Raw genomic sequence first — 25383 nt, 5'->3', positions numbered from 1 at the left:
GGTCTAATCATACCGAAAGAGAAGCTACTTGGGAACTAAAAGAGAAGATGTTCGAGCAATATCCCTATCTGTTCGAAAATCTAGAAAACTCAAGTTTCAGGGACGAAACTTCCAATAAGGAGGGAGGAATGTAAGAATATGATTTATTATTATTAATTATTAGTATTAGTATTATATTTATTAGGTATTATAAAGTGCAAAACATTGAAAAACATGAAGTGCAAAACATTGAAAAACATGAGTGCAAAACATTGAAAAAAAAACATGAGTGCAAAACATTGACAAAACATGAGTGCAAAACATTGAAAATCAAATGTGCCAAAATTGACTAAAATAAATAAAATATATTAAAGTATGCATCAAATTGTGGAAATTATTTTAAAATCTTGCCTATAAATAGATGTATTGAGTTTGAGAGAAATCACACCAAAACCTTTCCATCTAGAGCAAGCTTGAAGTTTGAAATCATCAATCTTTCTTGAAGTGAAATTTAGGAGCAATAATTCTGTTATACTTCTGAAAATTCGTTCCATCACTTCCGACCTCAGAATCCGATCTTCACCGTTCATAATACACTTTCATATGTTTTAAACATCATATCAAAATTTCAGCCTCATCCATACGGTCAAATTTTGTGAAACCCTTCGGCAAGAAAACTGCTCGGATTTCAAACGAGTTTAGCTAATTTACGGATTTTCGGACGATAAATTCCAGCTTGTTTCTTCCATAATTTAGGAGCACCTTTCAGTAAGTGGGCTTATGTTTTAAAGTATTTAAGTATGTTTTCGAAAATTCGATCGACATGATATATTCCTTCGATTTGATATATGAATATTTTGTTTCAATATATTGTTAAGCATGTTTAAATCAATTTCAAGTGCATGTTCTTTTCGTTTCAAAATTATGTTGTCTTTGTTTCATGTTATATTCTAATATATATTCTTAAACACCAAATTGGTGTATTCTAAGAATTATGTTTAAAGGCACTGTTATGATTCAAGTTAGAAATGGTAAAAAGGAAAATTTTCCTAAAACATGATAAGATATGACAAGTTTATGGCCCTGATGCGGTGGGTAATAATAACCGATATATGGCCTCACCCCTTAGAGGAATTACATATAGGGGACTGATCAGTAACACCATGGATAATAAGATGAAATAACAGTGCAATACGAATAATTTATGTCTATATGCATATGCTAAGTTATGTTTGCTCATTGTTAATATCATATCTTGATATGAATAATTATTGTGACATGAAATTCATTTAATATTTATATAAATATATATAAGTTATGTCGTATCTATCATTTTATTGTTCCGACGTTTGTTGAGACATGGAAAATTTAGAATGGTTAAAGATCTATATATGTATATCCTTGTGTTATTGTGATCGATCGGCCCCCACTTGCTGAGTATTTCACAAAATACTCACCCTTACACCTCTCACTCCCAGATAAGAATGAAAAACAAGTTGAAGAAGAAGAGCAAATGCATTTCTGGGGATGGTAACGAGGTTTCAGTTGATCAAGACATACTTTGGAATTTGACTATCTTTTATTTCTACGTTGTTCGCTTCCGCACTCATTTATTAAGTTGATTATGTTGTAAAGACAATGTATGTTTTATGAAAAGACTGGTTTGGTTGTATACTGTACTACGAGGCTTGTTGATTTACGATTGAATAATTGTAAAACAACGCCGGATGTCAACTCACCCCGGTATCGGGACGTGACAATTCACTGTTCTTATCGTGACATCTGAAAATCACCATATTCTATTGTTGAAGCATCCAAAATCACGTTTTGCCGTTTTTGGTAATAATCGTGAATATCATAAACTCCTTGTTCTAAGCCTTTCCATTGGTTTTACTTCAGGAAATGGCTTCCCGTACTCGTGCTGAAATACCCAAACGTATGCGTGAACTCGCTCTTAGTAACCACGAGATTGCGATGGCAAACCTTAGAGCTCAACTTTATGAAGAGCAACAAAAACACCAAGAGCAATTGTCGGCCAAAGATTTGGCATATGAAAACTTGAAAAAGGAAAAACAAGAGTTAGAAGAGATCAAAGACCATTTTCAGGCTGACGTACAAAGGTTTGCTTACTATCTCAACTCAGAAGAGAAAAATCACGAAATGACCAAAAATAAACTAGAGGCTTCCCAAACAAAAGTCCTTGAATTGAACAAAGAACACCAACAAATGCTAGAAGAATCCCAAGCACTCCAGTCTCAAATTCAACAAAGTATACTGATGGAAAATCAACGTCGTCAGCAAGATGAGGCCACCATTCAAGAACTACAGAATTCAGTGCACAATTTGACTATGCAAAATGAACAATTACAGAATTATGTTCATCATCTTGAGGATGCCATCATTATGGCATTGGAGCCGGAAGTAGAACCGGTAGAAGAACAGATGGAAGATGAAGTATTAGGAGATGGCGAGGTTTTAGATGATTGAGTATTTAGTGTCGTGACTATTTGTAATAAGGATTGATAATCCATTTCCTTTCTTTTACTTCTTATCATTACACTTCTGAAAACTTTGATTTGTATTGCTTTTCCTTCTCATTGGAATCAATAAAAAGTTTATTTGATCTATTCCTTGATTGATTTCATATTTGAGTTAATCTTCAATATTTTTGTACATAATTATTCAAACATCTTAGAAATTCTCATGCGTGTAGGAAATGGCAGAGAGACCCTATCGTAGCAACCGCAACCCGCGATATGCCAATCGCAACAATGATTGCAACAACAATAACAACGAAGATACACCACCAGCAGCAAGAGTTGGCCTTAGCAGAGAAGATTTAATGGCCATAGCAACCATTGTGGCAACAACCATCCAAGGAATGAGCCATGTAAATACCAACACTAATCAGCCACCACCACCTCCACCACCGAATGGAATCAAACACCATTATGAATCTCTTCGGAGGAATCGAGTCCCAACGTTTGACGGCAACCATGACCCAGAAGTTGGTCAAGGCTGGCTCAAGAATATTGAGACACAACTCCAATTGCTTGAAGTGCCAAATGAACTAAAAGTGACTGTGGTGACACCATTCCTAGAAGAAAAGGCGGCCAAATGGTGGGAGACAATCTCAGCAAATATGACAGAAGTCGGACCAATCACATGGCAAAGATTTCGAGAAGCATTCTTGAAACAATACTATCCACCAGAGTTGAGATTAAAATTGTTGAGTGAATTTGAGAATTTTACTCAAACCCCGGATATGTCTGTTGTGGAGTACACTTCTAAATTCAACTCCCTTGGAACCTATGCTCCTGCCATCATGGCAGATGATATCCTGAAGATGCATCGTTTCAAACGTGGTCTGAACAGCCGTATCCAATCAGCTCTGGCAGTTTACCAACCCACAGGTTTTGATGATTTAATGGGAGCAGCCATTAGAGCTGAGACTGATATCAAGCGCCGAGAAGATGAAAATAAAAATAAACGACCTCTCACTGGACAATCTTTTCAAGGTAAACAACCAGTTAAAAGGTCAAACCAATCAAGTGGACCATTCAAGGGAACTCCTTCCAATTCAACTACGACATTCTCAAGCATAAAACCGTGTCCATTATGCAACTACCGACACATTGGAGAATGTCGAAGGAACACTGGTGCTTGCTTCAATTGTGGGAAGATGGGACATCGAATTGCTAATTGTCCTGAACCATTAAAGAAAATGACATGGTCAAACACTAATGATACCCCCAACAAGCCAAAGGAGAATAAGACCAATGCTCGTATGTTTGCCATAACTCAAGAAGAGGCAGATGATGCAAACGATGTCGTGGCAGGTACCATTATAATCAATAAAATTTCAGCTTATGTGTTGTTTGACTGTGGTGCCACTCATTCATTTATTTCTAAGAGATCACTAAGAAGTTAGGGCTTATACCAGAGATACTTGTTGAACCTTTTAGAATTGCTACTCCCACCAGTAAAACAATTGAAACACATAAGATACATCGGAACTGCATAGTATATATCAATGAACACACATTCAACGCTGAATTGATTCAAGTTAACATGGTGGAGTTCGACGTTATTCTGGGAATGGATTGGTTATCCAAGAGTCATGCAATAGTAGATTGTCGGCATAAGATTATCAAACTCCGAACTCCAAGCCAAAAAGAAATCACATACCATGGCAAGGCTAAGAAACGTAAATCCCTCCTTTCTGCATCTCAAACCTGGAAAGCCATGAAGTCTGGAGAAATAGTTTATCTAGCAATGGTAAACGAAGTAAAAGAAGGAGTCGAGCTCAAGATAGAAGATATTCCAGTGGTACAAGAATTTTCGGATGTCTTTCCAGAAGAGCTACCTGGAATGGTTCCGGACCGTGAGATAGAATTCGAGATTAACTTGGTACCAGGTGCCACACCAATATCAAAGGCACCCTATCGAATGGCTCCAGCAGAACTCAATGAACTAAAAGAACAACTTCAAGAGTTGTTAGACAAGAAACAAATCAGACCAAGTGTCTCTCCTTGGGGAGCTCCAGTCTTATTTGTAAAGAAAAAGGATGGAAGTATGAGATTGTGTATCGATTATAGAGAACTCAACAAGATCACAATCAAAAACAGATATCCTCTTCCAAGGATAGATGATCTTTTCGATCAACTCAAAGGAGCCACAATATTTTCCAAGCTTGATTTGAGGACAGGATATCATCAACTGAAGGTCAAACCAGAAGACGTTCCAAAGACAGCTTTCAGAACAAGATATGGTCATTATGAGTTTACGGTAATGCCATTTGGATTGACAAATGCTCCAGCAGCTTTCATGGATCTCATGAACAGAGTATTCAAGCCATTTCTCGACAAATTTGTGGTGGTATTTATCGATGACATTCTCGTATATTCCCCAAGTGAAGAGGATCACAAAGAACATCTTCACCTGACTCTTCAGATGTTAAGAGAAAAAGAGTTATACGCGAAATTCAAGAAATGCGAATTCTGGCTAAAAAGTGTGACTTTCTTAGGCCATATCATTTCAAAAGAAGGAGTATCTGTGGACCCTAAAAAAGTGGAAGCAATCACTGGCTGGCCGATACCTAAGACAGTAACTGAAATTCGAAGCTTTCTAGGATTGGCAGGTTACTATCGAAAATTTGTTGAAGGTTTCTCTTCAATAGCTACGCCTCTTACAAAACTTACACAAAAGAACTCAAAATTTAACTGGAGTGAGGAATGTGAAAAGAGCTTCCAAACGCTCAAGGAAAAGCTTGCATCTACACCAGTATTGGTTCTACCCACTGAGGACAAAAGCTTTACCATTTACAGTGACGCATCAAAAGAGGGTTTAGGATGCGTACTCATGCAAGAAGGAAGAGTAATCGCATATGCATCAAGACAATTGAAGCCGTACGAGAAAAATTATCCTACTCACGACCTCGAACTAGCTGCGGTAGTTTTTGCCTTAAAAATTTGGAGGCATTATCTTTACGGCGCCAAATGCGAGATCTTCACAGATCATCAAAGTCTTAAGTATTTGTTCACACAAAAAGAATTGAACATGAGGCAGAGAAGATGGATTGAATTGTTAAAAGATTATGATTTAACAATAAGCTATCATCCGGGCAAGGCAAATAAGGTAGCTGATGCTTTAAGTAGGAAAAACATGGGTAAAGTGATCCTAGCTTCACTTTCTGCACAACCATGCCTTCAAGAAACAATCAAATTAAGACAAAATCAAGATCCTACTTTGACAAAACTTAAAGAACAAGTCAAAGAAAAGAAGTCACAAGATCTTCATATAGACGAGAAGGGAGTTCTGTGGATGAAAGGACGATTGTGTGTACCAAACATCGAGAATCTTCGACAGGAAGTAATGTCTGAAGCACATAAATCAAAATTTTCGGTCCACCCCGGCAGTACAAAAATGTACAGAGATTTAAAGAAAAATTTCTGGTGGAGCGGAATGAAGAAGGATGTAGCAGAATACATCTCTAGATGCCAGGTCTGTCAACAAGTTAAAGCTGAACATCAACGGCCTGGAGGACTTCTTCAACCCTTGGAAATTCCAGAATGGAAATGGGAACATATTTCTATGGATTTTGTAGTAGGTTTACCCAAGTCTAGGCAAAGTCATAATGGAATATGGGTAATCGTAGATAGACTCACAAAATCTGCACATTTTCTACCTGTCCGCATGAATTATAATCTGGAAAAATTGGCTACCATATACATGGACAATATTGTGCGATTACATGGAGTTCCGGCAAGCATTCTGTCTGATAGAGATCCAAGATTTGTATCTCGGTTCTGGAAAAGTTTTCAACAAGCTATGGGGACTAAGGTTACTCTCAGTACAGCTTATCACCCTCAAACTGATGGCCAAACAGAGAGAACAATACAAACCCTTGAAGATATGCTACGGGCATGTGCTTTAGAATTCAGGGGTAATTGGAGTGAACATCTACCTTTAATTGAGTTCGCTTACAATAACAGTTATCATAGCAGTATTGGAATGGCTCCATACGAAGCTCTATACGGTCGAAAATGTAGATCACCTCTGTACTGGGATGAGGTAGGAGAGAAATCCATAACTGGGCCTGAACTTGTCCAAGAAACCGTGGACAAAGTAACAATCATTAAAGAAAGACTCAAAATTGCTCAAGATCGACAGAAAAGTTGGGCTGATCTAAAGAGGAGACCAGTGGAGTTCACAGTTGGAGAAAAAGCCTACGTAAAAGTTTCTCCCATGAAAGGAGTTGTTCGATTCAATAAAGCTGGGAAATTACATCCTCGATACATAGGACCTTTTGAAATTTTAGAAAGAATCGGAACATTGGCATACAGACTAGCATTGCCACCAGATATGTCAAGAATTCATAATGTATTTCATGTTTCACAATTGAGGAAATACATCCCAGATCCAAGTCATGTTCTTGAAACTGGACCGCTCCTGATGGAAAATAATCTGAATGAAAAACTAAGATATGAAGAAGTTCCAATTCGAATTTTGGACACCAAAGAACAAGTATTAAGGCGACGCAACATTTCCTATGTTAAGATACAGTGGTCTAATCATACCGAAAGAGAAGCTACTTGGGAACTAAAAGAGAAGATGTTCGAGCAATATCCCTATCTGTTCGAAAATCTAGAAAACTCAAGTTTCAGGGACGAAACTTCCAATAAGGAGGGAGGAATGTAAGAATATGATTTATTATTATTAATTATTAGTATTAGTATTATATTTATTAGGTATTATAAAGTGCAAAACATTGAAAAACATGAAGTGCAAAACATTGAAAAACATGAGTGCAAAACATTGAAAAAAAAACATGAGTGCAAAACATTGACAAAACATGAGTGCAAAACATTGAAAATCAAATGTGCCAAAATTGACTAAAATAAATAAAATATATTAAAGTATGCATCAAATTGTGGAAATTATTTTAAAATCTTGCCTATAAATAGATGTATTGAGTTTGAGAGAAATCACACCAAAACCTTTCCATCTAGAGCAAGCTTGAAGTTTGAAATCATCAATCTTTCTTGAAGTGAAATTTAGGAGCAATAATTCTGTTATACTTCTGAAAATTCGTTCCATCACTTCCGACCTCAGAATCCGATCTTCACCGTTCATAATACACTTTCATATGTTTTAAACATCATATCAAAATTTCAGCCTCATCCATACGGTCAAATTTTGTGAAACCCTTCGGCAAGAAAACTGCTCGGATTTCAAACGAGTTTAGCTAATTTACGGATTTTCGGACGATAAATTCCAGCTTGTTTCTTCCATAATTTAGGAGCACCTTTCAGTAAGTGGGCTTATGTTTTAAAGTATTTAAGTATGTTTTCGAAAATTCGATCGACATGATATATTCCTTCGATTTGATATATGAATATTTTGTTTCAATATATTGTTAAGCATGTTTAAATCAATTTCAAGTGCATGTTCTTTTCGTTTCAAAATTATGTTGTCTTTGTTTCATGTTATATTCTAATATATATTCTTAAACACCAAATTGGTGTATTCTAAGAATTATGTTTAAAGGCACTGTTATGATTCAAGTTAGAAATGGTAAAAAGGAAAATTTTCCTAAAACATGATAAGATATGACAAGTTTATGGCCCTGATGCGGTGGGTAATAATAACCGATATATGGCCTCACCCCTTAGAGGAATTACATATAGGGGACTGATCAGTAACACCATGGATAATAAGATGAAATAACAGTGCAATACGAATAATTTATGTCTATATGCATATGCTAAGTTATGTTTGCTCATTGTTAATATCATATCTTGATATGAATAATTATTGTGACATGAAATTCATTTAATATTTATATAAATATATATAAGTTATGTCGTATCTATCATTTTATTGTTCCGACGTTTGTTGAGACATGGAAAATTTAGAATGGTTAAAGATCTATATATGTATATCCTTGTGTTATTGTGATCGATCGGCCCCCACTTGCTGAGTATTTCACAAAATACTCACCCTTACACCTCTCACTCCCAGATAAGAATGAAAAACAAGTTGAAGAAGAAGAGCAAATGCATTTCTGGGGATGGTAACGAGGTTTCAGTTGATCAAGACATACTTTGGAATTTGACTATCTTTTATTTCTACGTTGTTCGCTTCCGCACTCATTTATTAAGTTGATTATGTTGTAAAGACAATGTATGTTTTATGAAAAGACTGGTTTGGTTGTATACTGTACTACGAGGCTTGTTGATTTACGATTGAATAATTGTAAAACAACGCCGGATGTCAACTCACCCCGGTATCGGGACGTGACATATGATACAAGGTTGTCTGCATCCATTTCTGAAATGGTGTTAAAAAGTGTCTGGGGACGGGCACAGAACAAATGCTTCCTTTCTGCAAGTTCTTCTGCTAGCTCACTTTGATGGTTGTCCATTAGATCCTCGTTAACCACCACGATCAGAGGTTTTCTCAGTCGCAGGGTCTCGAATATGCTCCCTGAACCTGTCCAAAAAAGGGAAGACTCGATTTTGAAAGATCGTTCTACTATCAAAAGCTGTGCTTCAATTTGTAAAGCAAACGCAGCAAATGACTGACCTGCATGACTGATAACAAGAGAGGCTGATCTCAAATGGTCAGCAATGCTTGGTGAAAACGTAAAATAATCTACTGAGACAAACCCACCTTCTCCAGCTGACTGGAAATGAGAGCCATTATGTAAAAATTGCAAATAATAGCAGGCCATGAAACCATGTTGACAATATAAAGACATTCGATAGACTCTATTCGGCATGTCCAAATTCTACTTTTCTATATCTCTAGATAGATTCACTCTGAAAAATTGAACGCATCTAAAATCATGAAAATCACACCTTTAAGAGTTAGTTGGCTATCTCCAGCAGAGGAACAACTCAAACCAAAATATCGTTCACTTCAAAATGATGATGTCAAATTCAAGACGGGATGGACACTAAAATCATTTGATGTACTAAACTTAAAAGAAATGAGATGAGATGACATGTCAATCTAAAAAAAAAAAAAAAGAGGGATGCAGAATAGACCATGCTCAAACACAAATATTAAAAATGACTCAAGAGCATTTGTTGTGGGCATAAGATTGAAAGAAACTAACATGAAATATGATGCCCAGAAATGTCACCAATTTCACAGTGACACAAATAAACAGTGCTTAAAGTGTCTTCTATCCATGATTTTTCTGATATTTATATTTCATATTTAAACCTGGTAGCTACTAGATCAATGTTTCAAGACGATTAGAGCTAGATTGTAGAGACAACATAAAATTTATTCACTAAAATCAACATGTTAATCAAAGAAAAAAAATCATAAAAAAACCTTCACATTACCTTCATGGGGATGTAGGAACCGCGCCCCATTTGAATGAGAAGATGGGTGTATCCCTTCTCGAACAATGCTTCCCTAACTGCCCCAGTATCTACAGCTCTAACCAAGGAGTCAAAAGAGGTAGTCCCAACAGTCACAAAGACTATCCTTTTCGACTGAAAACTATCTTCAACTTCGTCCATTCTATGTCCTCCAACAACAATATCTTTCACTTTGTCGAGAGAGCATAAGAAAAAGGTTTGAACTTTCGGACAAAAGCAATACATTACACAGTCGAACCAAAAACTAAATGGTGTAAAGACTTCATTAATAAATCACTAACGAATCAACAAATCTAACAAGTCTTGGGACTATGCAAACTTTAAAACCTGATGTGCGCGAAGATATGCAGTTCCACGTGCTGGAAGATCGCACCGACTAGCAAATCTACGAAATAAATACGAAAAGTGTTAGTACAAAATAAAAAATCGAAACTTCGAAAAATTTATATAGTTTACCAGAGATGGGCGAAAATCGAATGAGGAAAATGTTCTCGAACCTCGGTATATATTGAATCATAGCGACGGTCTTTAAAAAAACCATCGCTATTTGCGACGGAAAGAAGTAAACAGTCGCTAGTAGCGACGGCTTTCAAACAGTCGCCGATCCAGAAGAATAGCGACGGTCTTTGAAAACCCAATCGCTATTTACGACTGAAAGAAATAAAACCGTCGCTAATCACGACAGCTTTGTCAGAAACCGTCGGCGATTATATTGGCGACGGTGTACGCAAAACCGTCGCAAAAAGCAACGTTTTTTAGCCACAGTTTACAGTAGCAGCCGTCGCTATAGAGCGACGGTTTATCTACTGCTTGCATTGACGACGGACTTCAATATATGTCCCCAAAGACGACGGTTAAGAAACCCGTCGTACAAAGTGGCGACGGTTTCGTAAAACCGGCGCAATATTAGCAACGGTATATTCAAAACTGTTGCTATAATAGCGACGGGTATGAGAAAACCGTAGCTTATTTAATTAGTGACGGTTTTGTTTTAAACCGTCGCTATAACTTCCGTTTTTTTGTAGTGGAATAAGAAAAAAACACTCAAAGACTTGATCCAAGTGCCGACAAATTTTATACCTCGTTCATGATTATGCAAAAAAGTCGGGATTTCTCATTTTTTTTTACTCAGACAGTACAAAGGCTGGTAGCCTTAATTTCAAGTTTCAACTGCTTAACAAGTAGGCATTGCATTTCAAATTTCAATATCTCTTCTATATGTTCAAGTCTGGAAAAATACATGTGTAATTCACCAATTTGAAACAAAGTTTGGAGTATCAAAACGCAGTTCACACACCATCAATTGGATCAAACCATAGCTAATCAGAGCAGTTATTTGAAATTAAAAAACAAACAAACAGAGAACAAATGCTTGAGATGCACCTATCAAATCAAATTTAGTCTGTTTCCCGCTAATATAATTGAGAACGCAAAAACACTTGCTCCTGGTAGAGCACACCATCGTAGCTACTGCTATCAAAACTCTGCTGGAGATGCCTCCGCATGTCATAGGCGCATGAAGACACCTGCCTCACAAACGCGTCGGGAGTCCCGGGGATCGTTCCGTCCATCCGCATCGCCCTCTCCAACTCGTCATCTCTACGATCATTCTCCACGTCCTTTCCATCTTCTCCGCCACCCCTCCACTTCCACCCGCCTTCTACAAAACTCGCTTGAAACACTGAATTGAGGAAGAAATCTACTCCTCGTCCAAGGAAGCTCCGATTGTCGCCGCCTGTGGTGGTAATGGTGACAGCGGAGAGGAAGCACGCAGAAAATCCATCGAAGACGTTTCGTGGTCCGTTTCTCTCTCGATCCGCAGTCTTCAGCAAAAGAAAATTGTAGCAGGTTGACAGTTTGGAGAGAAGGAGTTGGAACTGAAAGATCTGCTTGCGTGAATCTTCAGATATTTTAGATGTGGTCGGGTCGGGCCTCAGAAATGGATAAAATTGGACACGACATATCAGGTCAAACTTAAATTTTGTAAAATAGCAATAATGTGACATTTTGTTTTGATCGACTCATTTTTGGCACAGACGCTCATCCAGCTCTCGCAAGAATTATACGATAGGCCGTAGGAAGACCGATGCAATTGATCCGGGACCACATTCGTTGGAGTTGGTTACTTAACTTTCTATTAAGAATATGTTGATATTGTAAAATGAAAATTACATCCTTCAAAGTGGCAAAAAGTTACATTTGAATGGGAAATGAAAAGGGAAAAATAATGTTTTTTCCGATTCAAGAATTTGAAACTAATTAGGGTATGTCTGTCTATGAAAATATTTCGGTAAATTATAAACAAATAAAGCCCAAGATAAACACTGAACTGAAGTTGCTGTGGCAAATGAATGGAGACGACCTACTCTTATGCAAAACCTCAACATTCTGAAGTATATCCTTCTTCGTTTCATTGAATCATTCACTAGAGAAACCCAGAAACTGGTTAATAAACCTAGCGACCGGCGAGGTGTCACCAAGCTCATATGATACAAGGTTTTCGGTATCCATTTCTGAAATGGTGTTAAAAAGTGTCTGGGACGGGCACAGAACAAATGCTTCCTTTCTGCAAGTTCTTCTGCTAGCTCACTTTGATGGTTGTCCATTAGATCCTCGTTAACCACCACGATCAGAGATTTTCTCAGTCGCAGGGTCTCGAATATGCTCCCTGAACCTATCCAAAAAAGGGAAGACTCGATTTTGAAAGATCGTTCTACTATCAAAAGCGGTGCTTCAATTTGTAAAGCAAACGCAGCAAATGACTGACCTACATGACTGATAACAAGAGAGGCTGATCTCAAATGGTCAGCAATGCTTGGTGAAAACGTAAAATAATCTACTGAGACAAACCCACCTTCTCCAGCTGACTGGAAATGAGAGCCATTATGTAAAAATTGCAAATAATAGCAGGCCATGAAACCATGTTGACAAGATAAAGACATTCGATAGACTCTATTCGGCATGTCCAAATTCTACTTTTCTATATCTCTAGATAGATTCACTCTGGAAAATTGAACACGTCTAAATCCATGAAAATCACACCTTTAAGAGTTAGTTGGCTATCTCAAGCAGATGAACAACTCAAATCAAAATATCGTTCACTTCAAAATAGTGATGTCAAATTCAAGACGGGATGGACTCTAAAATCATTTGATGTACTAAACTTAAAAGAAATAAGATGAGATGACATGTCAATCTAAAAAAAAGAGGGATGCAAAATAGACCATGCTCAAACACAAATATTAAAAATGACTCAAGAGCATTTGTTGTGGGCATAAGATTGAAAGAAACTAACATGAAATATGATGCCCATAAATGTCACCAATTTCACAGTGACACAAATAAACAGTGCTTAAAGTGTCTTCTATCCATGATTTTTCTGATATTTATATTTCATATTTAAACCTGGTAGCTATAGATCAATGTTTCAAGACGATTAGAGCTAGATTGTAGAGACAACATAAAATTTATTCACTAAGATCAACATGTTAATCAAAGAGAAAAAAATCATAAAAAAACCTTCACATTACCTTCATGGGGATGTATGAACCGCGCCCCATTTGAATGAGAAGATGGGTGTATCCCTTCTCGAACAATGCTTCCCTAACTTCCCCAGTATCTACAGCTCTAACCAAGGAGTCAAAAGAGGTAGTCCCAACAGTAACAAAGACTATCCTTTTCGACTTTAAACTATCTTCAACTTCGTCCTTTCAATATCCTCCAACAATATCTTTCACTTTCTCGAGAGAGCATAAGAAAAAGGTTCGAACTTTCGGACAAAAGCAATACACTACACAGTCGAACCAAAAACTAAATGGTGTAAAGACTTCATTAATAAATCACTAACGAATCAACAAATCTAACAAGTCTTCGGACTAAGCATCTCTCAAAGAGTACATATAAAGGTTAAAAAGCAGGTAAAAAAAAAAGAATCAACAAATCCACATATATCCACTTTCAAACAAGTAAAAAGAAACACTCGTAATTCCTCGATGGTTAGATTGACTACGAAAAAAATTATCAGTATTTTCAATTGCATCGTCTTTTCATCATCCCTATCCCACCCAAACCCACGGCTTCGTTCCGCCTTGGGTTCATCCAGACACGACCACTTTTCCTATTCCACGTTATATTGAGCAGTCCAACAAGACTGAAAAGGTAAGAAATTTATGCATTTCAACACACCCTTAGCTCAAAATTTGGCAGTCAACAATTAAAATTTCCTTCTCTCTCCATCAAATTAGCGTTCATCACACATTCACATGAACAATGAAAATCAAATAATTTTAACAAAAAAGCAGCAAAAAAATCCGAGAGAAAATATAGAAAACTGACCAGAGTTGGTAGAGTGGAATTGGATCACAGAAGGGTCGAGCTTCTCTCAATATTGATATTGCCAAGGATAAATTTAACTTTTTTTATGACAACTGAAGAGAAACTTAGGCATAGATATTTTTAAAAAATGCACAATAGAATAAATTTGTTTCGGCAAAAACTTGTGTGAGACGGTCACAAGGGTCGAATTTGTGAGACGGATCTCTTATTTGGGTCATCAATGAAAAAATATTATTTTTTATGTTAAGAGTATTACTTTTTATTGTGAATGTAGGTAGGGTTGGTCCGTCTCACAGATTAGTATCCGTGAGACGATCTCACATGAGACCCACTCATTTGTTTCCATTATTTTGAAAAATAATTTTTTATTAAAAAATAGTTTTTATTTCAATCAAATGTAATAATGAAGATATCTTAATCTTAAAAAAAGTTTTGAAATGAAAAAAATATGATTTTTAAATTATAGTACAAGACTATATTGTAAAATGTTTAAGAGATAAGGCTTTTTGAAAATACAAATCAATGGTCTTCCAGTGTTATAACTTCGTATTATTTACCATCTTAGACCCAATATTTGTTACGTAAGTTATTTACCCTCCTATACGCCCCAGTTTTCACACCAAATCCTCTTGGTCCTCAAGGGATCTCTTCCGTGCGCGCAAGTTAAGCTTAAGGTTTCTGGTTTTCTGGTACAGGAGGCGTCCTACCCCTACGGAATAGAACGGCGAGTACCTTGTTCTTCCGGCAAAGATCAAAGACCTGCATGGAGATTGTGGTGAATATACGAATCATTAGAGAGTTGAGTCAGGATTATACAAAACCGTTTAGCTTACTGTTGAGGCTTCTATCTCTGCAACACCCTCACAATTCTGACCTCCTCCCTTGAGTAAATCACAGTACTTCGCAGCTTCATTTTCATCTTCAAAAACCTGAGTCAGATATTGAATGAATACTTGAAAACATTTTGTTTTTTTTATATGTTAATGACAGCAGCGTAAAGCTATTTGTATTTAGGTGATAAGCTCTCTTGAGCGTCTTAAGTTTTTCAGAACTCAGAGAAATTATCAAGTCCAAATAATATGCAAACTCGTGGTAAAGTACAAGACATAGAAAGTCAGGAAATATGAGATGATCACATGATCATCTCGTGTAAAAAGTGTACATCCTCAAGTGTTTTGAAGTAGAGGATCCAAATCCGACCGATGCAATTGATCCGGAACCACATTCGCTGGATTTGGTCACTTAACTTTCTTTTAAGAATAGGTTGATATTGTAAACTGAAAATTACATACTTCAAAATGGCAAAAAGTTACATTTGAATGGGGAAATGAAAAGGAAAAAATAATGCTTTTTCCGATTCAAGAATTTGAAACTAAGTAGGGTATGTTTGCCTATGAAAATATTTCCGTAAATAATAAACAAATAAAGCCCAAGATAAGCACTGAACTAAAGTTGTTGTGGCAAATGAATGGAGACGACCTACTCTTATGCAAAACCTCAACATTCTGAACTCTGAAGTTTGTAAAGCAAACGCAGCAAATGACTGACCTGCATGACTGATAACAAGAGAGGCTGATCTCAAATGGTCAGCAATGCTTGGTGAAAACGTAAAATAATCTACTGAGACAAACCCACCTTCTCCAGCTGACTGGAAATGAGAGCCATTATGTAAAAATTGCAAATAATAGTAGGCCATGAAACCATGTTGACAAGATAAAGACATTCGATAGACTCTATTCGGCATGTCCAAATTCTACTTTTCTATAACTCTAGATAGATTCACTCTGAAAAATTGAACACATCTAAAATCATGAAAATCACACCTTTAAGAGTTAGTTGGCTATCTCCAGCAGAGGAACAACTCAAACCAAAATATCGTTCACTTCAAAATGATGATGTCAAATTCAAGACGGGATGGACACTAAAATCATTTGATGTACTAAACTTAAAAGAAATAAGATGAGATGACATGTCAATCTAAAAAAAAAAAAAGAGGGATGCAGAATAGACCATGCTCAAACACAAATATTAAAAATGACTCAAGAGCATTTGTTGTGGGCATAAGATTGAAAGAAACTAACATGAAATATGATGCCCAGAAATGTCACCAATTTCACAGTGACACAAATAAACAGTGCTTAAAGTGTCTTCTATCCATGATTTTTCTGATATTTATATTTCATATTTAAACCTAGTAGCTACGAGATCAATGTTTCAAGACGATTAGAGCTAGATTGTAGAGACAGCATAAATTTATTCACTAAGATCAACATGTTAATCAAAGAGAAAAAAATCATAAAAAAAACTTCACATTACATTCATTGGGATGTATGAACCGCGCCCCATTTGAATGAGAAGATGGGTGTATCCCATCTCGAACAATGCTTCCTTAACTTCCTCAGTATCTACAGCTCTAGCCAAGGAGTCAAAAGAGGTAGTCCCAACAGTAACAAAGACTATCCTTTTCGACTGTAAACTATCTTCAACTTCGTCCATTCTATATCCTCCAATAATATCTTTCACTTTCTCGAGAGAGCATAAGAAAAAGGTTTGAACTTTCGGACAAAAGCAATACACTACACAGTCGAACCAAAAACTAAATCGTGTAAAGACTTCATTAATAAATCACTAACGAATCAACATATCTAACAAATCTTGGGATTATGCATCTCTCAAAGAGTACATATAAAGGTTAAAAAGACGGAAAAAAAAAAACAAAGAATCAACAAATCAACAGATTCCACTTCCAAACAAATAAAAAGAAACATTCGTAATTCCTCGATGGTTAGATTGACTACGAAAAAATTATCAGTATTTTCAATTGAATCGTCTTTGCATCATCCCTATCCCACCCAAACCCACGGCTTCGTTCCGCCTTGGGTTCATCCAGACACGACCACTGTTCCTATTCCACATTTTATTGAGCAGTCCAACAAAACTGAAAAGGTAAGAAAATTTTGCATTTCAACACACCCTTTGCTCAAAATTTTGCAGTCAACAATTAAAATTTCCTCCTCTCCCCATCAAATTAGCGTTAATCACACATTAGTGTCTTCTATCCATGATTTTTCTGATATTTATATTTCATATTTATACCTGGTAGCTACGAGATCAATGTTTCAAGACGATTAGAGCTAGATTGTCGAGACATCATAAATTTATTCACTAAGATCAACATGTTAATCAAAGAGAAAAAAATCATAAAAAAAACTTCACATTACCTTCATTGGGATGTATGAACCGCGCCCCATTTGAATGAGAAGATGGGTGTATCCCATCTCGAACAATGCTTCCTTAACTTCCTCAGTATCTACAGCTCTAGCCAAGGAGTCAAAAGAGGTAGTCCCAACAGTAACAAAGACTATCCTTTTCGACTTTAAACTATCTTCAACTTCGTCCTTTCTATATCCTCCAACAATATCTTTCACTTTCTCGAGAGAGCAAAAGAAAAAGGTTCGAACTTTCGGACAAAAGCAATACACTACACAGTCGAACCAAAAACTAAATGGTGTAAAGACTTCATTAATAAATCACTAACGAATCAACAAATCTAACAAGTCTTCGGACTAAGCATCTCTCAAAGAGTACATATAAAGGTTAAAAAGCAGGTAAAAAAAAAAAGAATCAACAAATCCACATATATCCACTTTCAAACAAGTAAAAAGAAACACTCGTAATTCCTCGATGGTTAGATTGACTACGAAAAAAATTATCAGTATTTTCAATTGCATCGTCTTTGCATCATCCCTATCCCACCCAAACCCACGGCTTCGTTCCGCCTTGGGTTCATCCAGACACGACCACTGTTCTTATTCCACATTTTATTGAGCAGTCCAACAAAACTGAAAAGGTAAGAAAATTCTGCATTTCAACACACCCTTTGCTCAAAATTTTGCAGTCAACAATTAAAATTTCCTCCTCTCCCCATCAAATTAGCGTTAATCACACATTCACATGAACAATGAAAATCAAATAATTTTTTAAAAAAAATCAGCAAAAAAATCCGAGAGAAAATATAGAAAACTGACCAGAGTTTGTAGAGTGGAATTGGATCACAGAAGGGTCGAGCTTCTCTCAATATTGATATTGCCAAGGATAAGTTTAACTTTTTTATGACAACTGAAGAGAAACTTAGGCATAGATATTTTTAAAAAATGCACAATAGAATAAATTTGTTTCGGCAAAAATAATTTTTTATTGAAAAAAATATTTTTATTTCAATCAAATGTAATAATGAAGATATCTTAATCTTAAAAAAAAGTTTTGAAATGAAAAAAAAATATGATTTTTAAATTATAGTACAAGATTATATTGTAAAATGTTTAAGAGATAAGGCTTTTTGAAAATACAATTTTGAGTTGAGCTAAAATAATTATATACTTTTCCCGTCGATGTGATAAGCATTAATTTATCTGATATATTTATTTCTAAAATAATAGATATCTAAAAAATATAAGCAAAAAACAATTGTTAATCAAGATAACATAATAAAATCGAAATCATAATTCCAACCAAAATATATACATTTATAGAGAAATCGTGTCTGCAAATTACGATTCATATTTGGAAGAGTACATAAAATTACACAGACCTCCACCTGTGAGAAGCAAAGGCGCTGAGCACATAAAAAACGAGTTAAGAAAAAAAAGTAGTTCTTCAAATTATGAATGAACGTTATATGAACTTAATAAATAAAGATACAACCATACATCAAAATCATTAAGGGTTCCACTTCCACCTTTTTTCCCGAAAAATCAAATGGGATTTTGAGATTGTGTTCATCGTTCAACTATTTAGTTTTGATGCCACATTGCATTTGTTTCGAAGATTTCATCTTCCATTTCTTGTAGCCCGACCAAACATGTCCTTGATATTATGTGAATCTTTCTCCACTTTAGTCTTCTTAGCCTGTCGTGTGGTTCGGGTAGATCTCTTGTCGACGCCATTGTTCATCTGCAATGGGAAAAGACACTTGTAGTTCCTAATCTTGATGATGTCAACACACAAGAACTAAGCTTAGAGCTACCGGTGATCATAACAGTTCAGCTGCTTGCTTTATGTATCATATGGCTGTAGTTTAAGAAAAAATGCCAGCATAAAACAACTCGAGTTCCCAGCAAGGAAACAAGGTCTTCGCCTGCTCTTATTATACAACACACACTCTACTCACATACATGAAACAGAGTGTGTAAGTGGATATACCTGTATCGGATTAAATGGGGCAAGATCACTTCCTGATGAAGTTGGGGGTATTTCAATTGCTGGTGCATTTCTTCTGTCATTTAAGTTTAATCTGCAAGTGCAAACAGGAAAGTATTAAAGGAACATACAGATAAGGAGAGACTTAGCTGTCACTCAAGAAACGCGAGCATGTTAAATCCTTGATTTTTCAAAATAGTTGAGTTATTTTGCAATATTTTAAATCTCTAGCTTTCCGTGGAATATCAATGGAGCCATGATACAGCCCTTTTTAAACATAAACAAAGTTTAATCTACTATAAATATTGTAATGTATTTTTAAGGGCTTGAGATAATACTTTAGTATTCTACCTTTATCAATGTTTGACAATTTAGTTTTTACGCTGAAGTAATATGTGGATTACCATTGTTTGTCTTACATGATACATATAAAACTTTGGAAGAAAAAACTAAGATTAAGATGCTTAAAGATATACTGTAATTTGTCACAGAGGAGTTTCAGCCAAGGCTCTTCCACCAGGTACTCTCCCAATATTGACACTGCATCAAATACTGTTGGCATAAACAGATGTTAATCAGGACTACAGTTATTGCTGGCTTTCTTTCAACATCGTAGCATCTGAAAGTGCATGATATATGGATAGACAAATCCCATGCTCATGTCCTTGTGTAAATGAAATGACGGATGAAAATTTAGTATAGCATAGAGGTGGTGAATTACTGCATGTTTGAACCATTCACGAATTACATACTTCAACATGAAAAACAGTTGAGCTACAAATGATCGCCAGAAAAAGCTTAACAAACAAACAGCGAAGCTCGCTGCCCTATAATGCTTTGGATCAAATACATGGTTGTATTTCCACACTATGGGATATAAAATTCAATCATCCAAACACGCTGGTCCTTATATTTGGACCATTTATTTTCTTCACATGGCCCGACAACCTTTTATTGTTTATTCTATTTTAACCCCATTGCCTCCCATAGTGAAGTTATTAACCTGAATCCAAAAGTTGAACTAGGTCAAAAGAATCCTTAAGTTTGAATTGATCAATACGATTCCTTCACCCAATCAATTTTATCGAACAACTTTGCGAGCATATTGAAAGTGAATTTCCATAGTTTCCTTAATCATGCTCCCTTTAAATTCTTCCTAGATCCTTCAATATTTCTCTTTCCCTGTAATTGCAAACATGCAAGTTGTACATAACAAACCATGCTGTAAATGCTCTAACATCCTCATAGCCTACCACCAGCCTTAAGGATGTTCTTTCTTGTTTCAGAGCTACTCTTGGTCAATTCATTCAGCTGAAAGGAAAAGAGTCTCAAATTTTATTCACTATAAATATACATGTATCTTTCTCGTCTTGAGCAGCAAAATTCTTATCCAGTGTCGGCAGTGTGCGCTTCAATTGGCGTACCTACAATTTACCAAGGTGCAAAAGCAATAAGGAGCAGGAAGACTGGGGAAGAGGAGAAGGAATAACTTCTTATGCAAATTTGCTACATATTGACAGACTATCAGGATCCTATTTTTAGGTGAAAATCTCTATTTGTTTTTTTTTTAATAATGCCTGTGGAAGGCAATTTTTGGTCTGTCATAACTCAATTCACAGTTATACTATCAGTCTTCAGAATAAAGTCAAATGAACGTAAAATAACTAGCCACAAATTAATTTAAAAGGATGTCAAGACTAACCTTACAGCACAACCAAATCTGTACCTTTGAATCGTTGAGCCTAAAAAACTTGCTAGACCCAAATTCTGTCCAAGAGGAGAAAAAAACATGGAACGATCCTTCAAACATTTTTCAATAATATTATCGAAAGGGTAAAATGCTTTCAGGTGCCTGAGATTTACAAACGAGGTATTCACATACTTGTACACTAGTAGATCAAGTTTTCAAAGACAAATTGGTACATATTGGATGGATTACATCAAATTATCATCTAGTATTTTCTCAAAGATCCCATCATATGTACTTCCCTCCCAGTCCAACCCCCATCTCCCACATTGTATGGCCTATATGCCATGTGAGACAAATCTTAGGCGCATGAAATTGAGATGAGTCTTAGGCGCATGAAATTGAGATGTAAGATCAACTTCATCAGCATTTTCTATCATAAATTCATAATCACACGTGGAGTTCAACTTGTATATTTGATGCATATCCTTCAATTCAAGTTGCGAACTTCCAACATTCAACAAATTATTTAAATTGTAGGATATGAATAAAATACCAAGGTCTGAAACCCTGTGAGAGGATAGAAGAACTGAAATGCAGCATAATTAGCCAAATCTATATGGAACGAATAATGTCAAGTACCAGGCTTAACAAGTGCATGACGTAAGCCTAGGCAAATTAGAAAGTGTTCCATATAATTATTTTTGCAGTTAATTCATCACTAGTAAGACCAGCTCACTGCACACTTCAACAAAGGTTCGTCTACAAATTCATTTTTGTTTTGTCAGAACTGTACATCATACAAGGAAAGAACTATGCATCTTACATGGAAGTTTGAAGCCAAAGTCTGATTTATACAACTTAATAAGTCCATTCGAACTCAAAAAACTTGAGCATGGCTTATGCAAGAAATATTCCATTGATGTTTTAATGCATCTTCAAGGCTAGACCGCTAGAGTTAGATTTCTATCTTAAAATAGTTTTCATATGAGTCAAGGAAGATGGACGGACAGTGAAAAAACTAGTAAAAGCTCACTTCCAAAAAAAACCCAAGTGTCTAATCGAGTTGAAAAACAAAAACTAATAATGATATGTGTCCCTCTGTACTGTATATAAAGCATTTCAACAGTTGCCAATGCAAAAAAAAAAAGGTACCTTTGACATCACAAACTACTTGCATTGTCTTATCGGCCATTGATGACAGAGACTGATATCCTGGGAAGCCTGGAACATAAATTATCTCGTCTAGCTGCCTAAATTTCCCTGGATCATCCCCTTTCTGCATCCAGCATAATGGAGGTCACCAAATCTCAGAAGAATAAAAATGATTCCTTAGGAAATTTTTGACCTCATTAGAAATCCTCAAGAACGTTGATCTTAATTTAAATTGCAAAATGCATTTGACCTTCATGCATCAAATCTAGTTCAGCTTGAAATTGAAAAAATTTACTGGTGCAAGCAAAAGAGCTAACTAGAAGCCATTTACAGAAAGGATAGAGTAACCAAAAAAAATCTTTCGAAAATCCAGAAGTCAAAACCACCAAAAATAATGATTGCAAACCTTCATCCGTGCTTCCTCGAAAATTGGCAAAAGAATGAATACTGGATCGACTGGAGTGGCAATATACAACCGACCATCTGTCAGAAACAAACCAGGATGTAATAAGAGCATGTGGGCAGATGGTGGCAGGTTTTTAATTACTCGGTACAATGCCCATCCAGTCATTCTATATGTAAGAGGATCTATGCATTTACCTTCACAAACATAATCGCCGAGGAACCAGGACCCATAAGATTGTTTAAAAAAGTGAAGTTCGTGAAGAACTCCATCATTATAGAGGTAGCATGTCGCATCCCCTGCCAAATAAATGAATCGTATCAAAGTCAGTTATATAACTTCGCACAACAATGTCTAATGCCAAGATCATGAGAAAACAAAAATCAAAGCAATGGAAGCGGAAAACTGAAGCCTCGCAAGCATAGAGATCATAAGAAAAAATTTGCTAACTCAGTGGATGATGCAGGGGAAAGTAAACCGAAACAAGAAAACAAAGCTGAAAAAACTATCATGGGACGACAACTGAACCAATAACAGAATTCTGATCTATTAACAAATTCATTTTTATTTTTTTAAGAGAGGTCTATCAACAAAAATTAATATAGCAGAGTTGTCAAAATTTTCTTGCTCGAGTCCAAGTGACTCACATCAATGAACAAAAACTGAAAGTTACCAGTTTTTGGATGCCGGAGTGACAATAAATCATTCACGTGATTCTCTATTGTACAAATATCTGCAAAGTGCAATCATAAGCTAAAATGGAAAAAACCAAACAATTTAAAATAAGGGTAAAATATATGACAGACTGTTCAAAGCGTTAAAGAGACGGAATGGGAAATTAGTTCACAACTGTAATAATGTGTTGAAAGCAAAGGGCTTCACTGATATGATTAACCACTAGCAATAAATCCTCCATATGAAAAAGGGGTAAACCATACAAGCAAGAACTGGGAAAACAAAAATCGGAGAGAATTAAATATCAAATACACAGCCTCGGTCTGTACTGGAATACCTGGTGCGATTAGCACACGAGTTTCGCTTACGCCTTCCCACCAAGCCATCTCAAGCCTTCAACACACGCCGAAAATATGAAAGAAACATTCTCAGATCAACGATAATAATTTTAAAAACGTGAAATTTCTCCTCCGATATTGCCATAGATAAACTACCTTTACTGTTGGCTTAGTGTCGGAAAATACTGAAGCTGAAGCTGAACGTACACGGTACACTTCAATTTACTCGTAAAAACTAGCAGGATCCAGCACACATTGTCAATGGCAGTGATGAAAAAATGCGACTAAAGTCCCACCTGCAGCTGCAATGGGTTTGTTTTAAAAATATTATAAATTAATAAAATCATTTAAAAAATGTAGCAAATGGTAAAACTTTGTAAAACTAATACAATCCGGAACTTACTGTCCCGGATTCAAAAATTTTTTTTTTAAAAAAAGAAAGAAATTGGGGCTCGGATTTAAAAAATAAAAATAAAAGAGAGATCGGCGACGATTTATGTAACACCGTGGCTATTTGCGACAGTTTAACAAACACCGTCGCTCTTGACAACGGTTTTTGCTAAACCCGTCGCTAAGGTAAATCCGGGACACACTATCAGTCACGGATTCTAAGATGTGTTTTCTTCTTTTACATATAAATCCGGGTATTCTTTCCATCATCGTCGAAAATAATATTTCCTCATATTCATTATCGCAACTTATTTCTTTCATTCGATTTATATGTGCAAAATTAGGGGTGTCAAAATGTGACACGACCCGTCAACCCGACACGACCCAACACGAAAAAAATCAGGTTCAGGTTGGGGTTTTTCGGGTTCGGGTTGGGTGGAATCGGGTTAGTGCTATGTTAGGCGGGGGTCGGGTTGGGTCGTGGGTTGACCCGCGAACTTTTTTTTAAAAAAAATATTAACTATATTTTTATATATTGTATGTTTGAACAAAATTTTTTGTATATTTATATGATAAATTTTCATCATTTTATATTTATTTTGCATATTTTTATTTTTCTAACAATTTTTTATTTGATTTAGTAAATATACTTTTAATTTTCTAGATTAAACTTTCAAATTTAAATCGGAAATTTTGTTATTATATATTTAAATTAAAATATTTTTTTTTTTGAATTTTTTTCATAAATTTTTTTAAAAAAATTTTAAAAAAATAAAATTCGGGTTAGGCGGGTTAGACGGGTTGAGTCGGGTTATACGGGTTCGTGTTCGGGTTGGAGGTTTTCGGGTTGCTTCGGGTTTGGGTTGGAAAAAAATAAAAAAAATTCGTGGGTTAACCCGAAACCCGACCCAACCCACCCGATTGACATCCCTATGCAAAATCCATCTTTTCTACTTCGATCATATATTAATATTATTTGTTTATTTTATGGTCCATTTTATTTGAAGAGATACGAAGATGTAATGTTTAATTTCGTTGATAATATTATAATTATATTATTAAGAAATAATTTTTTTGTGTAATTTTTTTTTATAATACTTGTCATTTATTTCAGATATTAGCATCGCCGTTGTTACAAGTTCCGTATAATTACGTCTGAGAAGGTAATTTAATTAATTTCTTTAATATGTTGTTTGTATTATTTATATTGTATTAATGTAATTATAATTTTGTTCACTAACATTATATGATTAAGTATAATTTAGTTAAATAGTATATTTTTAACATTAATCGCGATAATTACATCTTCGTATCTCTTCAAATGAA

The 25383-nt window shown here is 35.7% G+C and overlaps 3 protein-coding genes and 1 pseudogene across 4 annotated transcripts in view; all 4 read right to left on the bottom strand.

Annotated features, from left to right (window-relative positions):
* The window catches only part of LOC140807605 (uncharacterized), a 35404-nt gene extending 25081 nt beyond the window's left edge, over positions 1-10323 (bottom strand). Inside the window, exon 1 of the mRNA XM_073164545.1 lies at positions 10203-10323. The gene's annotated coding sequence lies outside the window, so the exon portion shown is untranslated. The remainder of the gene's footprint in view (positions 1-10202) is intronic.
* LOC140806787 (uncharacterized) lies at positions 8159-10194 on the bottom strand. The gene is made up of 4 exons (XM_073163321.1): positions 9837-10194; positions 9067-9166; positions 8764-8973; positions 8159-8172 (listed from the first exon to the last, which is right to left on the bottom strand). The coding sequence occupies exons 1-4, from the start codon at positions 10098-10100 to the stop codon at positions 8159-8161; spliced, it is 588 nt and encodes a 195-aa protein (XP_073019422.1). The 5' UTR covers positions 10101-10194.
* A 1700-nt stretch (positions 10324-12023) lies between the features above and the next one.
* On the bottom strand, positions 12024-18030 carry LOC140806786 (uncharacterized; annotated as a pseudogene).
* Positions 18031-18828: 798 nt separating this feature from the next.
* LOC140807599 (uncharacterized) lies at positions 18829-23965 on the bottom strand. 2 transcript variants are annotated; one of them, XM_073164531.1, is made up of 11 exons: positions 23824-23965; positions 23667-23722; positions 23328-23387; positions 22852-22953; positions 22658-22734; positions 22252-22375; positions 21112-21176; positions 20764-20833; positions 19886-19961; positions 19413-19503; positions 18829-19163 (listed from the first exon to the last, which is right to left on the bottom strand). In XM_073164531.1, exons 2-11 carry the CDS (start codon positions 23713-23715, stop codon positions 19041-19043), a joined length of 837 nt encoding a protein of 278 aa, XP_073020632.1. In that variant the 5' UTR covers positions 23716-23722; positions 23824-23965; the 3' UTR covers positions 18829-19040. The 2 variants fall into 2 exon arrangements, with proteins under 2 accessions (XP_073020632.1, XP_073020633.1); XM_073164532.1 differs by having other exon boundaries at positions 23667-23725; positions 23825-23965.
* Positions 23966-25383: the final 1418 nt, after the last annotated feature.

Source organism: Primulina eburnea, chromosome 12 (genome assembly GCF_022965805.1).
Source record: "Primulina eburnea isolate SZY01 chromosome 12, ASM2296580v1, whole genome shotgun sequence".
Lineage (NCBI taxonomy): Eukaryota > Viridiplantae > Streptophyta > Magnoliopsida > Lamiales > Gesneriaceae > Primulina > Primulina eburnea.
Note: the sequence above shows the minus strand (reverse complement) of the source record. Positions and strands in the feature narration are given on the sequence as shown.